This window comes from Macaca thibetana, chromosome 10 (genome assembly GCF_024542745.1).
Source record: "Macaca thibetana thibetana isolate TM-01 chromosome 10, ASM2454274v1, whole genome shotgun sequence".
NCBI lineage: Eukaryota > Metazoa > Chordata > Mammalia > Primates > Cercopithecidae > Macaca > Macaca thibetana.
The window spans coordinates 20,038,986-20,056,553 of record NC_065587.1 but is presented as its reverse complement, the minus strand read 5'-3'; the positions used below and the strand labels follow the sequence as shown (position 1 = coordinate 20,056,553).

Sequence of the window (17,568 nt, the reverse complement as noted above, 5' to 3'; positions counted from 1 at the left end):
ACAAAAAACCTCTTTAGGCTCCACTACCCTGACTTCCTGCTCACTAGTCACCCAACTGTGTCCCCACCCCATGGCCTCATAACTCATACTCCCTGGGCAGGACACCTACTCCTTCAGTCTCTTCTGCACTTCCTCTGTCCTCTTGGGAAAGGGTTTTGCATAATAATTCAATTAGTTGAATGTATTATAGCTTATTACATTTTTACTGTTGCAGCGGGAAAGACTGCGTAATGTGATAGAGCATTTGCAATGCAGGAAATTCCCCAGTAATCGTACTCCTTCACAAAGCTGTTCTTGATGTTTGCATGTTACCTTGCATCTCCCCTTGGGACATACGCTTGTATTTCCCGTGTTTGTCATCATATTAAACGTGGCCCTTCATGCGCTTCCCTTTTCACCGCACATTATAGCTAACAGTTTCTGTCTTTCTCTTTTTTTCTTTTTTTAAAAATTTCTTAGCCCAAAAGGCCATCCCCTACCTTTTAATGCTCATTTTAATGGCTGCGTAATATTCCACTGAGTTGCCATACTCTAATATTTTGAATCATTACAGCTGTCGAGCATTTGAGTTTCCCATTTGTGCTATTACAGATAATGATGCAGTAAATATCTTTGTACAGAAAGCTTTTTGTTTCTCTCGAATTATTTCCTGAGGGAAAATTTCCAGGAGTCAGATTACTGAGTTAAGGGCTGCAGCAGCACCATGGCACCTTGATGAACTAAAATATCATGTTATGCAACTAGCGTGCCAATGTCGCATGCCACCAACAAGTGAACATACCAGCTGCACTGTAATCTCACTGGCATTTGCTGTAAATAATTAAATATACTTTTGACAATGTTAGTATAAGGATATGCCAAGGCTGCTTTAATTGGTGTTGCTTTAAGAGCCAACAAAGGATGAACATTCTACAATAGATTCAATAGATTTGTATTTTCAATTCCTTTTGTTGTCACTTTTATTTTTTAAAAAGAATCATTGAAGATGAAACAAATGGACAGTCATCCCTTGGGAATTCCAGTGCTGTTATTATCTTGAGGAATCTGTCAGTGAAAGTAGTATTTAGACCTAAACAAGCAAAAGGACTCTTGGTTAATAACTGACATAGCAATAGAATGGGCCTGAGAAGAAGCTGATCTCCTCAGAGCCAGCTGGCGGGACTGATCCCAACTCTCCATCCAGGTCCTCCAGGTAGCCTGACCCACCTGCAGGCCACCCTTTCCAAATGCACATGCAGGGATGCCAGTGAAACCACGTGCTGGATCCAGGGCAAAACCGTCCAGGCTCAGCTCCCAGAGAGGCGGCCTCTGTCTCTCCTGTTGCCCCTACCAGCAGAGGGCGTGTGTGGACAGTAAGGCCTCGGCACCACCCCTAGCTTTTCCCTTTTTTCAAACTGAATGGTGCCCTCGGTGCCCTCTCCCTCATTCTTTTTATTTTTTTATTTTTTAAAATTTTTATTAAGACAGTCTTACTCTGTTGCCCTGGCTGGAGTGCAGTGGTGTGATCTCGGCTCACTGCAACCTCTGCCTCCCAGTTCAAGCAACTCTGCTGCCTCTGCCTCCCAAGTACCTGGGATTACAGGTGCCTGCACCACACCCGGCTAATTTTTGTATTTTTAGTAGAGATGGGGTTTTACCATGTTGGCCAGGCTGATCTTGAACTCCTGACCTCAAGTGATCCAGCCGCCTCAGCCTCCCAAAGTGCTGGGATTCCAGCCATGAGCCACCGCACCCAGCCCCATCTCATTTTTCTGATCTAAAATAATCGATGATAAATGGAAGTTTTTTCCGTTGGAAGTTTTTTAATTGCCTAGCAACACATTATCACAAATTGCTCTCAAATTAATTCTTTGGCTTCAGTGCAGAATCATTTATTAATGAGGATGGCAGTCAGCATCTAAGAATGGCTATTCTTAGAACACTGCTGCTTTAAAGGGCTTCATTCTTAAGATATCCCCACAAGGACCATGTATGCTTCACAAACCCTTGGAGAACCTGATTCTCCAGACAAGCACAGAGAAGGTCATTGCTTCTCCCCTGTGGGCCCCAGCCCCTCATTAGTGATGAGCCCAAGGCCAGTGGGGGAAGCCAAAGATCCCCAGGTCCCATAGCGGTTGAGGGCTGTGGCCAACTTGGGTCAGGAGGCCACCATTGGATCTTGCTCCCATGGGACTCCTAAGTTGCTGCTGACATCTATGTGGTCCCATCAAGGGAGAGGCAGGGGTGCAAAGGGGAAAGGGGGTTGTGAGGAGGAATGCACCGGAAATGCAGACAGGAGGGAACAGTGATGGAAGGCTTGGGAAGACGGGGGTGATGTGGTTTGATAGGCTGGAGCTAAAAGGTCTCCTGATGAGTGATTATGTTGCTTTTGTGGAGCAGTTCGATTGATTTATTCATTCCCTTGCACCTATCATGTGCTAGACCCACACTGGAGGCTGAGAATAGTGAGAAAAGCCTCTGACTCTGCCCTGAAGGAGTTCCAAGTCTGATGTGGGAGACAGACAAGTAAATAGAAATCTATAGTGAGTGTGCTAGGTCCTGGGAAAGAAAGCTCAGGGCACTCAGGAAGCTCAGACTTGAGGAAATTCACCTGTGATCCTACTGGGTTTTTTGTGTTTTGAGACAGGGTCACCCAGGCTTGAGTGCAGTGATTTGATCTTAGCTCACTGCAGCCTCGACCTTCCCAGGATCAAGCAATCCTCCCACCTCAGCCTCCCAAGTAGCTGGGACCACAGGCATCCACCACTGTGCCCAGCTAATTTTTAAAATATTTTTACAGAGATGGAGTTTTGCCATGTTGCCCAGGCTGGTCTCGAACTCCTAGGCTCAAGCAATCTGCTCATCTCAGCCTCCCAAAGTGCTGGGATTACAGGCATGAGCTATCATGCCCAGCCAATCCTACTGTTTTCACATGTTGCTATATGCATACTTTTCATAGAGTTACAAATATGTTGTGTGATTTGCTCTTTTCCTTTCAGCGTTTTGTTTTTTTAGCATGGTTTCTTATTTCCCTGACATTGTCACCTATATAAACAGCTTCTAATAGATAAATAAATCTAAATGGCTTCCTGATATTCCATGAAGTTGATGAAATAGAGTTGATGAAATTCACCTGCTGTTAGAGTTAGGGTGCTTCATTTTTGCAACAGATGGCATTGGGTGCAGAACTTTTTGCACTTGTGATGAATCCAGTTCACCTTACTGGGCTGTAGGGTGTGGATGTGCTTGCAATTCTTAATGTACTAGCATGTTGTCCCTGAGGCCTTGCAGTAATTTCTGGGGCTGCCATGAGTGCCTGGGGGACATACCTCTCTGTTGCCTCTATCCAGCACTGGGATGAATAATAGATACACACACACACACATCAATATGAATATTATTTGTTGAGTGTGTGTGTGCCACATTGTTGAGCAAAGGAAGGAACATAGAGGAATCAGCCCCTCATTACTGATTCTGATTAGTAATGTTCTGGTAGCAAGTGGAAGTGGGAGGCCAGCTTCTAGGGAGGCTGCTGCGGCAGCAGCAGGCCAGGTGGGGTGTGACAAGGAAAGTGGTAACTGTAGACATGGAAGGAAAGCAAATAATTCGAAGTGAGCAGAGCAACCAGTTTGATGTGGGGTCAGATAGGAGTTTGGAGGGTTGCAGCTGCCTCCGGGATTGCCAGCACAGGATATTTGGGGTAAGTGAACCTCAGGAAGGTTTCAGAGTTGGTGCACTTGGTTTTAGGAGGTCACAAAGAAGAAGGCTGGAGGCCTGAACCTAGACCTGTTCAAAAGACACCCATGGGCCAGGTGCCGTGGCTCACACCTGTAATCCCAGCACTTTGGGAGGCCAAGGTGGGTGGATCACCTGAGGTCAGGAGTTTGAGACCAGCCTGGTCAACATGGTGAAACCCCGTCTCTACCAAAACTACAAAAATTAGCTGGGCGTGTCGGTGCATGTCTATAATCTTAGCTACTCGGGAGACTGAGGCTGGAGAATGGCTTGAACCCGGGAGGCAGAGGTTACAGTGAGCAGAGATCATGCCACTGGACTTCAGCCTGGATGACAGAGGGAGACTGAAAAAAGACACCCCTGATGCATAAGTATAGATGGCTCACAGGAGCGGGGCTGGAGTTCAGCCTCACCCATACGGTTATATGAGGGAAACTTTGTGACAGGATTCAGGGCAGTCAGTGGAGCTGTTAGAAGAATCCATCAGTCATCTTAGGCTCGGTCTCTTCGGCTTCCTTGACAAACTAATTCAACTAAGGCTTTGCAGCTAATATATTTTCTTTAAGGACAAGTTGGCACCCTTCTGGCTGCCTGTTCAGCTAGGCTGTAGATTTTTCAGTATTTCACATGAGCAGAATCTGATAGTTTTTTTTATTGTGACTTATAGTGTAAAATAATTACATAGAAAAGAGAAATAGTGTGTGTGTTTGCTTTAGTGGGACCACATGATTTTTGAAAAATATTTTTTCGTACCATTTTCCTTTTGTTCCGGGGTATGTTTTGTTCTCTTTCTTCTCAATTACCCAGCTGTAAGCCAGGCATGGCTCTGGATGAGGGTGAATAGAGCGGGGCTAAGAAAGAGGGTCAGTGACACCAGGGTTCACTAGCAGTGAGGGTGGCACGTGGCACTCAGCTCCTCTGCCCTCCTCTTCTTCAGCCTCTAGGACAGAAGGCACAGTTTTACATTAGAGAGTCCTCCAGATTTCAGATTCCACAATACTCATAATGCCTGGTTAAATACCTTGGGTTGGATTTATTCTTACACATGCAAATCCTTAAAAACAAATTGCCTGTATGTTTCTGAATGTTTCCCCAAAACATTCAAAACACTGCTCCGACTGAACACAGTGGCTCACACCCATAATCCCAGCATTTTGGGAGGCTGAGGCAGGAGGACTGCTTGAAGCTGGGAGTTCCAGCCCAGCCTAGGCAACAAAGCAAGAACTTTGTCTCTACAAAAAATAAAAATAAGTAAAAATTAGCTGGACACGGTGGTGTGTCCCAGTAGTTCCAGCTACTCAGGAGGCTGAGGCAGGAGGATTGCTTGAGCCCAGGAGTTTGAGTCTGCAGTGAGCTATGATGCTGCCACTGTACTCCAGCCTGGGTGACAGAGTAAGACCCCATCTCTAAAACAATAATAATAATAATAATAATTTAAAAATAAAATTAAAAAGAAACCAAAACACTATTCCAGACTTCCGCATTTTTTCTCAAGAGGCCTCTGGGAGCCCAGGGAGCAGTAGTCTCTGTAAGGGATCCTGCAGAGCATGGTTCTCTGAGTGTGGCCTCCGAGATCAGCCAGACCAGGCCAGTTCCAAGCCTGGTGACCCTGGGCAAGTCACCTGACCTCAGAGCCTTAATCTCCTCATCTGTAAAAGAGGGTGTTGATGGAATTTACCAAACAAGCCTTTTCTGTGAGAATGAAACAAGGAAATGCAGGTCAAGCATGCAGCCTGGTGTTCTCAACACTCCATCACTGCGACCATTTCCATCACGTGGTGCTCTTCATTTTGCAGCCAGAAAACCAAGGCCCAGAATGGCTAAATGCCTTCTAACCCCCCGGGCCAGTGAATCTAACTCAGTTGTTAAGGATTAATTCTCTGGGTGAAAGAAGTACTCAGTTGCTTCAAAGGCCTGGACGGGAATTATTGACCCAGCACCACCTTCCCTGAGTCTATTAGATGTTAAAACAGGAGATTTGATGTGTATTTGAAAAAGCTTTAAATTGGTGAAAATGGATTCCGTTTCAGTAAATTACATTTGATCAGTTCCTTTGCTTGAGCTACTGCAAGGTGGCACAGTTAGGTAGGGTTCTGTTGGAGACGAAACAGTGGTTAAAACTCAGTCCCAGGGCCCAGAACCTGTAGTCCAGTGGGAAAGATGAGACATAAACAGGGCAGAGTGAAGTAGGAGCCTCAGCAGAGGAGTGGGGCAGGCCCATGTGTGGAGCTGAAGACCTCTGAGCCGGAGAGTGTCAGCGTCTGACATACCGTGAGAAGGATCTCTCAGCTGTTATATTGTGCGGAGACTGTGGGGACCAGAGTGGGAGCAGGGAGACTTGCAGGGAGGCTGTGTAAGAATCCACAGGCAAGGTGAGGGCATCGTAGGTCCCGGAAACAGCATGCAGGTGGTGAGAGTCAAGGGATCCTGGCTGTATTCTACCGGTACCGCCATCATGATGTCCTGACCAACTGGATGTGGATCTAAGAGACAGAGAAGTCACAGATGACTCCAGGGTTTCTGACCTGAACGATGTCACTAGCTAAGGTGGGGAAGGTTGAGGAAGGGTGTGGTACAAATGGCAGTGGATGGGGGACGGGGGTGCGGGGATAGGGAAGCTCAGATTTGGACAGTTGAGTTTCTGACGCCCACCACACATCCTACGGAGATTTCGGTGGGCTGCCCGGCGGAGGCGGCGGGCGCTTCTTTACTGGAAATTTTGCCTGCGTGAAACTTGGCTATATTTACCTTGTTGAGTGTTTCTGTTAACATCTGAAACTCTGGGGAAAATTAGGATTCTTTAACCTTGTAGACCTAAAAGACACAGAGGCAGTTAATTTCACTTAACACGAATTTATTAGAAACAGCTCCTTTAGAAATCAGCGCTCTCTGATCTGTAATAAACCTTGTAACTAACTTTGCCTGCTTGCTGGTTATCTGTAATAAACCTTGTACTTAACTTTGCCTGCTTACTGGTTATGCCTGTGGGCAACTGGACGGGGGAGTTGCGTTCAAAGGCCTGGGCAAATACAGATGTTATGACCAGAGGCCTGCTGTGGCAGCAGCGTTGAGGGAACCCAGCTCCCCCGGGCCCTGCCTATTGCCTTCTTCCCGCATGGTGGCCAGGTGGCTGCAGGTGGCCAGACACAGGTGCACCAGCCACCGCAGCGGGGTCAGAAGATGAGCAGGTCTCAGAGGTGACCCCAATTTCCTGGAATCACCATCAGGCCCCTGGCCATCCCCATTTCCCACGTGCCCCTTAGCTCTCAAGGGCATCTTTGCCCTTTGAAATAAAGCAACGCCGAGCTTGTTGCTGCAGGGGACAGTATTAAAATGTGACATTGAAGTGGGGAGCCTGCACGGGCGTCCGCGGGGTCGCGCGGACCAGCAGGCGACGCGGGACGAGGCAGCGCTCCTGGGGCGGGAGGAAGTGGGAGGCTGCACCGCCGCTCAGGCTGGGCTCGGCTCCCGCGGCGCGGACGGGGTTAACGCGCTCGTGCACCGGGTGGCGGGCGGCAGTGGTGCATTGTGGTAGCGCGGCGCCGGGACCCACGAGTGCCCGCCGCCTCCGCCGGGCGGCCCACCGAGCTGTGCACGCGTCCGTGCAAGCCCCCGGGACCCGGCGCCATGTAGCGCCCCGCCGATCGGAGGCTGCCCCGCCGCGGGAATGAAGGGACGCGGCTGCTGGGACACGGCCTCCCTGCGCTCCTTCTGCAGCTCCGGCTGCCTGAATAAATTTAAAAAGGGTTAGTGCTTGCCGGGCTTCCACCCGGAGGGAGGCCAGGCTTCCCGCGCATGCACGCCCGGTGCCGGGCTTTGCTGAGTGATCGATCCACGCGAGCCTCTGATGTCACTCCCTCGCGGCGTGGGGAGCGCGGGGAGCCTTGGGGAACCCCTGTCCCCGCACCCCGCCGGCGTGCGCTCCCAGCTCGCTTCACGCGCGGGGCATTTTGGAGAGGGGGCTGCGGCTAGAGACTTGTCCGTCTAATTAACCTATGCAAAAAGAAAACGAAATATAATCTATATCTTTATGAAAAGAAGGGGGAAGCGGCGGTCGGTGTTTAATCCACCTATCTACCTCTTCTTCCCCAGAGTTGGCCTGGGGCCGGCATGCCCCTGGAGCCCCTGTACAGTCACTGATTTGCCCACAAGGGCCTCGTCCTGGGGCCACCAGTGGTGTCGGCTTTGCTCAGTGCATGATTCTCCTAGTGGCCGCCTGGTTTGAGCAACACCCCCTCCCCCTCCCGTGGTGATCCTGAATGACCGCCCTGGGGTGTGCAGGCTCACAAGCCCAAGGGCCCTTCCTAGCATGGGGGAAAACCTTAGCTGTCTTAAATGGAGGCCTTGCAAACTCTCTAAGCTCTTGCCTGCAATTTCTGATGCTTGAAACCTTCTTTACTGGAAATTTTGCGTCAGTGAAACTTGACTGTATTTACCTTGATGAGTGTTTCTGTTAACATCTGAAACTCTGGGGAAAATTAGGATTCTTTAACCTTGTAGACCTAAAAGACACAGAGGCGGTGAATTTCACTTAACACGAATTTATTAGAAACAGCTGCTTTAGAAATCAGCACTCTCTGATCTGTAATAAACCTTGTAATTAACTTTGCCTGCTTACTGGTTATGCTAATGGCTTCATAAGACCCTCAGAGGACTTCGAAGTTGCAGGCTGCACGCCTCGGCTGGGGAATCCCATCCAACCATGTGAGTTCTCTCGAAACACCATATGAGGTCTTAGGGTGTGTGCAGTTGTAAACATTTCAAATGTATTTCATTAGGAGTTGGTACTACACCTCCGTCTTAAAGGTCCTTTAAGGAAACTTGCAAGTAAATTTCGTCCAAAGTGTATGTTCCGGTTTTAGAGGATTGGTCTTAGTTTACAGTTTTTATTTTGGATATAGCGTCATTTCTAAAGCAGTCATATTCTTTACGCGAAGTTTAAGTGATGTTTCTGTTATCGGTTTGGATGGATTTATTCTGAGGGAGAATTTCGGAGTTAGTTTAAAAAAGAAAAGACATTGTTTTTCTTCTCTTGGCTCACCTAATGATTTTCTTGGTTGTCCTTGTCTGGAAGTGTTAACAAGGAGCGTTGGAGCTGATGTCTGTTAGCATTCGGCTTGGTTGTGGGGGAATGTTACCTTTGTAGGAAACCTCAGGTGTGACCAGAGTAGCTGTATCTTGAGACCAGTGATGGGGTGACCTTTTTGACGGCCAGACCCCTCCAGGCCAGCCTTCCACCTTATCCTTCTGTTGGTGTCCTGCCCTGCACAGCAAGCCTGGGGAGGAGGAGTCTCAGGAGGTTGTGTGTTGGTAGGCACTGTGCTTAGAACAGGGCCTGGAGCAGAGCTTGCTGCACCAGCAGGAGGAGGCCCAGCCGCGAGAGCCGCAGTCAAGAGCAGCCAGAACTCAGCCTCCATGTCGGAGGCCGTAGGGGTGAACAGAGAGTTTGTCCCGCAGGTGCTCTGTGTGAAAGTGAGCCTGGGGAGACCAGAAGGGTGTTTTCAAGAGAAGCTGGCAATCTGTTTTTATGAGATTTCCACATACAAACACATACGTAGCTGGGGGTTGCCAGGCCTGGTTAGGGATCAGCTTTGGGAGGTGGGAGCCACCTAGCCCCTGACATCGTTATGGGAATTGATTGGGTCCTCGTCCTCAGCATGCAAACAGGGTGAGACTGGCCTCCTGTTTTAGACATGTTGGGGGGTATTCTGGTAAGGTGTCACCGCAGACAAGTTTCCCCTGAGGAAAGGGTTCTGATGAAATTTCATCATGCACCTAAGCTCATCTTTGTGCAAGTTGAAGAGGGAGCTGGGCTTGCTGCCTGCTCTGGGATGCCAAGGGATGAGGTCCAGGTGGTGCCCATTTCAGTGGCAGGACAGGGTTTTACCTTATGGAGATGTATCACAGGGGCCTCTACTTTGGAGGTCCCGTGGTATAGCTGAGCTGTCAGGAGACCTGGCTTCTTGTCCTGACTCTGCTGCTGGGCTGTGTGTCTGTGCCTGTCTGTGAGTCTCCGTTGCCCCCACCCTTGTAAACAAGGGGAAGCATGGATTGAAAGAGGTTCCAGAAAAACAGGTCCCCACCCTGCTCCCAGGCCTAAGCATGTGAGGAGCCCTAGGGAAGCATGGGCAATGGCATGTTCAAAGCACAGCATCACTGCTTGCCTGGCCTTCAGCCAGCTTCTTACCTTTTTGAGCCTCAACTTCCTCATCTAAAAGATGGCATTAAACCTACTTACCTTGGCTGGGCACGGTGGTTCATGCCTGTAATCCCAGCATTTTGGGAGGCCGAGGTGGGTGGGTCACTTGAGGTCGGGAGTTTGAGACCAGCCTCTCCAACATGGTGAAACCCCATTTCTACTAAAAATACAAAAATTAGCCTGGCGTGGTGGCGCACACCTGTAATCCCAGCTACTCAGGAGGCAAACACAAACAAAAAACCTTACTTACCTGGCAAGATTGCTGGGAAGTTGAAATGAGATACTATGCATCTGTGCCTACCAGTCTGTCAATCACCTATGTGTTTGTGTCTCTGTGTGCTTCGAACAGAGCCTGGTGGGCCACAAAAGGGGGAAGCACCCACTTGGGGTTTCTTGTAAGTGCTGACTACAGCCCTTGGCCATTCTCCCCTTTGCCTTTGTATGTGTGCACTTATGTGTGTATGCACATGTGCAGATCTGTGTTGGACTCGTGGATCTTTTCTGGTTGGAACATAAATCACTGAGAGCAGAACATATGAACCCCATGCCCTGGCATGGTGGGCTCACCAGAGGTCAGAGTCTGGTGGCCTTGGGCAGGCCCTGACCATAGTACTGCCAAGGTCATCACTTTCTCATCTGCAGCCTCAAAGCACCCCTGCTTGCCCAGGAGCCAGCCTTCATACTGAGCCCAGCTCTGATTTGCCCAGTGGAGAGAGCTGAGCTGAACTTCCAGCTGACTGGGTGATGTGTCACAGAAACAGGAGGGGATCAGGGCGATGGCAACCAACACGGGCCACCAGGGGGACATACCAGGTCAGGCGGTTAGGTTCTTTGCACAGACCCCCAGAAAACTTGGTGGCAAGGGTGCGCCAGCCTCTCTGAGTGGCTGTGATGTGAGCACCAGGTCCTGGAATGTTCTGAGGGGTTATTGTTTTTGATGACATGTTTGCATCTTTAAAGGCCAGGACAGAGAAAGAGCCTCTTGGAACATCAGCTGGGAATTGATGGAGGATACGGGGTCCTTCAAAAATTCACAAATGGGGACTTTTAGGGGACAGCTTGCCAAAGTGCACTCTCTATATTTGGCATCTGCTGAGGTTCCTAGGAGGGAGGACTAAGGCCTGAAGCAAGGGACTGGCTCTGTGCTCTAATCTCTTCCCTGCACCTGCAGAATGTCCCAGGGATTCACATTTGCCACTCCTCAGGCCTGGTCTCATAGCATGCCCAGTCCACCCTCACTCGGCCTACTTGGCCCAATCTCCCTGCCCCTCCCTCATAATAAATACATCCTTGCAGGCGCAATGCCCATTCTAGTTCCTCCTGAAGCTTCCCCCGACCTCCCAAGGCTGGAGGTGCCCCCTCCTTCGGACCTCTCATGGGCCCCTTCTGTAGCAGGACTGGGTTGTTTGATGCAAGTCTCACCCTCCTTGAGGCTGTAGGCTCCCAGACATGGAGGCTGGGTTTCATCTGTGTCTTAATGCCACCCTCTCCCCTCTAGCACTCAGCACTTTTGTCTAACTGGTGTTTGGAACCAGCCCACCACCTGGAAGTGAACGAAGGGAAGGGCCATCTGAGGCCAGGGGACAAGGAGCATCCTCTCTGGTTGGGGGCCTCAGCTTCCTGTTCTTCCTCTGGGGCATTTCCCTGGTGCACTGGGACTTCCCTGACTCAGGCTGGAGTCTTTCCTGCCCCCACCCTTTCCCTTCTGGTCCCACTGTGAACCTCTGGAATAACCAGGGAAGCTCAGGGAGGGCAGTGGGGCTCTTAGGTGAACCTGGGGTGGGGGGATCCTGGAGAGCTTCCTGGAGGAGGTGACACCCAGTTGGGTATCAGAGGATGAGTAAGAGGTAGGCGGGTGAGGATGCGGATGCTCAGTTAGGCTTCAGCGAGGTGTCAGGACCTCATGATGGGTGAGATATAGGAAGGGGACTTACCAGTGGGCTACATCAGAAAGGACAGATGGGCAAGAAAGGATGTGAAGTGAGTGGTGAGAGCACAGCTCTGCCGGCTCTGGAGGTGGCGTGTGGCTTGTGGAAAGGAGGCCTCATGGTAGTGCTGACCCCATTTATGTCTTCCCACACCGAGTTGTCACTGTTATTTGGTGTGACTCACTGTGAAGCGGTACCTTCTGTCATGAAGACCTAACATGGCAGAGCCTCTGGCCGCTTGCTTTTGGCCTAAGGTGGTGAGAATTCTACTTGGTATCTTAAACTGATGGCAGTAATACATATGGAAGCCCCTGCCCATCCTGGCACAAGTCCGGCTCTTTATAGGCATGCACATTATTTTACAAGCAGACCTGTTGGGGAAGTGACGTTTTACTGCCTTAATTTGCACAGAGGCCAAGAACGGTTTCAAGGAGTCAACCTGTCAAGGCAACCATGGGCCCGTGGGCATGGGACAAGTCCAGTCCTTGGAGCCAAATGAGACCTAGGGGAGATATGGAAGAAATCACCTCAGCTCCCTCATCAGGGGGTGACGCTCCTCTGCAACTTGAAATGAGGGAAAAGTGGGAAGCCTGTGGCCCACGGAAGGGTGCTCAATCAATGGTAGCAAGGAAGATGATCATTGGCCATATCATTGTACAGATGGGGAAACTGAGGCTCAAGGAGGAGAGATGACTTTTTCAAGATCACACAGGCAGGAGTGGGGCCAGAGCCTGCACACCCAGCATTTAACCACGTGTTGGTTGAATGGTGGTCAAGGGGAAGGCTATGGCCTGGGGGCTCACTGAACTCTCGAGGGGCCTGGCCCAAGGGAAGGCCACAGTGGGTGGGGCTGGGGACTCACTTTCTGGGGCAGAACCTCAGAGCCTGGGGAGTACAGAGAGGTGATCTGGGGGGATTCCTTGTCATTAGAAGGAGGCTCAATGCCAGAGGGGGGTCTTGAACGTTTCAACGCTTTTGAGGCAGAGTGAAGAACAGCCAATGGTAAGAGAAGATGAATTTGTCTTTTCTGTTAGGCAGAAAAGCTGGCCAACAGCGTCTTGTCAGTCACTCACTCTGTCCGAGCAGCTGCGTAGGGCACAGTGTCCACAGCCAGGTGACAGGCACCCAGCCCAGAGGGGCTGGGAGTAGCAGAGCCCAGCTCGCCTCATCCCCAGGCCAGCATCCCTCTGACCCTGCACGCTGATCCCTTCCCATGAAGGAGGAGAGGACTGGCATGGCCCTGGCTGGCCACACTCAGAGTCCAGGAGGTGCTGGCCATGCCAAGTAGAGAAGATTTGAGAATATGCACAGAGCTTGAGGCATGCAGGAGTCCATGAGCTCTGAGGAAAGGCACTGCGAGTGGGCAGGGATCCCAGCAGAGGGCCCGACATGGGCAGGCAGCTAAGGGGTGGATTGGGGGCACTGTATGTAAGGGTGTCCCGGGGGGGGAGCAGCATGTTGGAGGTGCCAGGAGGGCAGCACGCCTGTGTGCATGTGAGTTTCACTGTGTGAGGGGCAGGCCTACAGGTAGGGAGGGTGAGAGCTCAAGGAAGGAGGGGAGGAGACGGAGAGGTGGGCAGAGCAGGCTTCCCCCAGTGCTTTTATTGGCTATGCAGAAACCCCCGTCAGCAAACGGGCTTCATGCCAACCCTGAGCCCCTGGGTAGCGAGGGGGCAATTGTGCTGGACTGGAAGGGCCTGGAGAGGAAAGAGGGTCATGATGGTGGAGTGCAGCAGAGAAGAGGGGACCCTCCTGGGCCAAGCACCAGCCCTGTGCGCTTGTGGCTGTTCACTGTGCCACAGCACGCCCAGTGACAGTGAGGAAGGTATTGAAAGTGTGGGGGCGATGGGGCTGGGACAGGCCCAGGATCCCCCAGCCAGGCAGTCAAGGTTCTTTGCCACTGGTGGCCCCAAGAAGCCTGGAGAACATAGCGTGCTCTCCAGGGAGCTGGTTCAATTGGCAGTCTCAGGTTGGCGTGCAGGGCTGCTGTGGGCTCACTTGGCACCTTGCACAGATTAGAAAGGACGCCTCTTCCTCAAGACCCTTTACTCCTACTTATTGTTTGTTTGTTTGTTTATTGAGACGGAGTATTGCTCTGGAGGCTCCCAGGCTGCAGTGCCGTGGTGTAATCTCAGTTCACTGCAACCTCTGCCTCCCAGGTTCAAGCGATTCTCCTGCCTCAGCCTCCCAAGTAGCTGGGATTACAGGTGCCTGCCACCACGCCTGGCTAATTTTTGTATTTTTAGTAGAGATGGGGTTTCCCCATGTTGGCCAGGCTGGTCTTGAACTCCTACCTCAAATTATCTACTCGCCAAAGTTCTGGGATTACAGGCATGAGCCAAATCTCCCAAAGTGCTGGGATTATAGGCGTGAGCCACCATGCTGGTCCCGTACCTCTACTTATTTTTAAACTGTTGTAATATACTGATTTGTCAGAACAAGACTCTTCCATTTGCTGGATTTGCGTTGTAATAAAAATAAATCTATAGTGTCTGTTGTGATTGGCATTCCCTAGGGCTATGCAATGTACAACCTGCTCAACCATATGCAACAGCCCTGTTTAAAAAAGCATTTATTAGGAATAATATTCGACTGGTTCTGAAGGTAGCACAATTACCTCTGTTGCCTCTGGGCAAAGAGAAAGAGGGCTGCCTAGGTGCTAGGCTAAGACAGGTGACCCGACAGGGGCCAAAGTGGGAGCAGGGCTTGGGAGACTAAGTGAAAAGGTCTCAAGGCGGCTAGTGAAACGGGGAGAGGGGCCTGAGTCTGGCTGCATGGGGTTGGGCTGGAGCTGGGACTGGGGGGTTTGCTGGATGGGCATCTTCCTGTGACCTCATCAGGGAGTGTTCTGCAGGGCACAACCCTGCCCACTGCAGATTCATTCTCCTGGCACCTGGTTTTCCTGTAAAGTGCCAGTCAGCTCAAACCAGCAGCAGCATCTGATGAAATAGATGAGCAATATGAATAAAGATGAAGTTATGGGCTTTGGGCTGCCAAAGATAAATTTCCTTTTATGTCCTGTTTCCCTGTGACGTGTGTGTTGAGTAATGATTCCTGACGCACATCTTCAGAAATAGTAGCTGCTCACACTGGGTGGTGTGTCAAGGCGGAAGGAGGCCACCCAGACTTGGGGAAAGGAACCCCACCTGGACAGCGCCCTGGGGCTGCCTGCCGCGTCCTGGCCTGGCATGTCCATCAGCCTTTCTGCCATAGGTGGGGCTGGGTAGAGGACAAGTGTCTTTCCTGGTCGGGCCCACTGGGTGCATCCCTCCACCAGGGATATTTGTACATTAGAAGCAGCATAGTTTATATGGGACGGGGCCCCTGGAATGTGACTCTTAGTTCATTAACCATTTGGTAACTGCTCATCTGCCTGGCAAAATCCCTTCTCCAATCCCACTCCCCTCCTGTCCCCCAGCACACATGCTTTGTTTTTGGCCAGACTTTCTGAGATTCAGCAGGACCAATCCCCTGTGCCCTGGGCATTCATTATTTTTAAGGGTTATTTACTGTTAGACAACAATTCCAGATGTTCAAGAGCATGGTGTTTCCATAACGCCATTATCCCTTTGCCACTGTTTTTAGGTCTCTATTTTTGGTCAATGTTTTTCCTTTATACAAACATCCTTTTAATATCATTGAGATCCAAAAAAAATGCCATTTTCACATGGCTGTACATCATAAGCACTGTCCCACGTTATCGCAGGCTTCGTGTTCATTGGAAGGCTGCGGAATGCCTTTTCCTTCTGTTAGACATTTAGGTTCTTCCCAGATCATCACTGTAGCCAACTGCTGCCTGAGCATCTTTGGCATGTAAAGTTTTTCCTTTGTGTTTCTTTCCTGGACATGTTCCCAAGAATGCAATTGCTGAGTCAAAGGGTGTAAATGCTTTCTGGCTCTCTGGCAGCCCCATCACCCTTGGCAAGAGCATTCTGGTTCATGATGCTTGGGGTGGGTATAGACAACGCCTTGCTGTAAGCTTCCCTACATTAGACTTCCATCATTCTGAGAGATTATTCTTTGGCCAGTATAATGTGCCTTGTTAGTGTTTTCACTTGCAATTGACTAACCAGAAAGCATGAAGTGTCCTCACTAGTTCAGTTATTATTTGTTGTTGCCCTTTGATGGCTTGTCAGCTGCACTGTCTCCTGCCATTGTGTGGAAAACCAAAGGAAAGCATTCTAAATGGAGTTGGTTTATGTTGTGCGTGGCTGGAACCCAAGCCAGACAGGACTTCTTGGGACCCTGGCACCGATCCACTGTCCTTGGTGGTTGGGGTTCAGAGAAGTGGTCCCTGGAACTACCATCCTTTAGCAGAACCTGCTTCTTGACTTGTAGGGCCAAGTGCAAAATGAAAATACAGGGCCCCTTGCAAAAATTATTAAGAATTTCAAGACAGCAATAGCTGAGAATTAAACCAAGGGTGGGGCCCTTCTGAATTGGGGCCGTAATGCTGGCACTGCCCCTGTTCTCTGGAGTTATCTAGTGGGAAGCAGCTCACTTGACTGTACTGAATCCATTCCTTAACTTTCCCAAGAGACACTCCAGATGCAGAGGTCCCAATCCAAGCATGAGTGAGAGTCTGATGGGAGGCCACTTATGCCCACCAGCAGCCCCCATCCTGCTGCTCTGATCAGCACTCAAAGTCAGCACCACAGGAGAACCTGTTAATCACCCTCTTGGATCTCCTCAGCCCAAAGTTAATTGCCTTCTCCCATGGCCTCTTCTGTGCCTGCTTTGACCTCACCCTGACCCCTGGTAGCTCTTTCTGGTGATGATCTGACCTTTCTTCTGCTCCTCTTTGCCTGCTTTGGCCAAGCAGAACAAGTGACCAGGAAGTATCTCACTGTCCTGGGACATTCTGGGCACTTTTTCCAGTATGAGCATTCATCTTTGTTGTGCCTACTTCACTCCCACCATCCCCCTCTGCCCTTCTGCCCTTGCCCACTTCTTACCAGCTCAGGGCTGGGAGGAGCTGCTGCTTGTATTGTGCGAAGCAGGTAATTCAAGTGGCTGCAGATAGCTGCTCGCAGTTGGAATCATTGTTTGGACTTGCTCTTAATTGGAAATACCAGGTTCTTTCTGTGATCACGGTCACTGGGCTCCTTGTAGACAGCAGAGTTTCCTTGCGGGGTGTTAACTTCTCAGGGGCCTCCGAAACCTGCTGGCATTCTCAGTGGACTAGGTGGATTTCCACAGAAGGAAGGGGAGGTGACCCCGGTCTCAGGGCTGGGCAGTGGCACACTGCAGGGGAGCTGGGGCTGAGTGCCCAGCCAGGCGCAGCAGCAGAAGCTGCATTCCAGGAGTGTCTCCCTGTGAATTGCATGGAGTTTAGAGTTTTTAAAATGGCCCTTGGCTTGATTTAGCTCTTACTCTCGTGGGAAATGTGGCCATATATACTTGTGTTCTTGTTCCACATTTTTCAAAGTTTGAATCAGAAAGGTGTCAATGCGCGAGTTCTCACACTGAGTTGAGAAGGATTCAGTCATCCATATGAAAGAATGTTATAGCCATAGAATCCTAGACTGTTACCATCAGATGGGTTCTTAGAGATGATTTACCAAACCCCTGTGGTACAGACAAGGAAACTGAGGCCTAGAAACACACAACTGTACAGCTAGGAAGGCATGGAGCCAGCCCTCCGCTGTCAGAGATAGAGATTAGAGGACATGATCCCAAATCATCACCGTTTGGCTGTTAACATAATTCATGACATTTTTTTTTCCC

The 17,568-nt window shown here is 50.2% G+C and overlaps 2 protein-coding genes across 3 annotated transcripts in view; one reads left to right on the top strand and one right to left on the bottom strand.

The window, feature by feature from the left end:
• Positions 1-7,623, bottom strand: part of PES1 (pescadillo ribosomal biogenesis factor 1) — a 270,761-nt gene extending 263,138 nt beyond the window's left edge. The window contains exon 1 of the mRNA XM_050806724.1: positions 7,614-7,623. The gene's annotated coding sequence lies outside the window, so the exon portion shown is untranslated. The remainder of the gene's footprint in view (positions 1-7,613) is intronic.
• Positions 1-17,568, top strand: part of OSBP2 (oxysterol binding protein 2) — a 220,825-nt gene that overhangs the window by 130,277 nt on the left and 72,980 nt on the right. Inside the window, exon 1 of one of the 2 annotated variants that reach the window (XM_050806703.1) lies at positions 7,274-7,460. The exons of the other annotated variant lie outside the window; for it this stretch is intronic. Coding sequence (XP_050662660.1) covers positions 7,382-7,460 — 79 coding nt within the window. The 5' untranslated portion in view covers positions 7,274-7,381. Of the gene's footprint in view, positions 1-7,273; positions 7,461-17,568 lie in introns of those variants that run through there. 2 annotated transcript variants of the gene reach the window in all.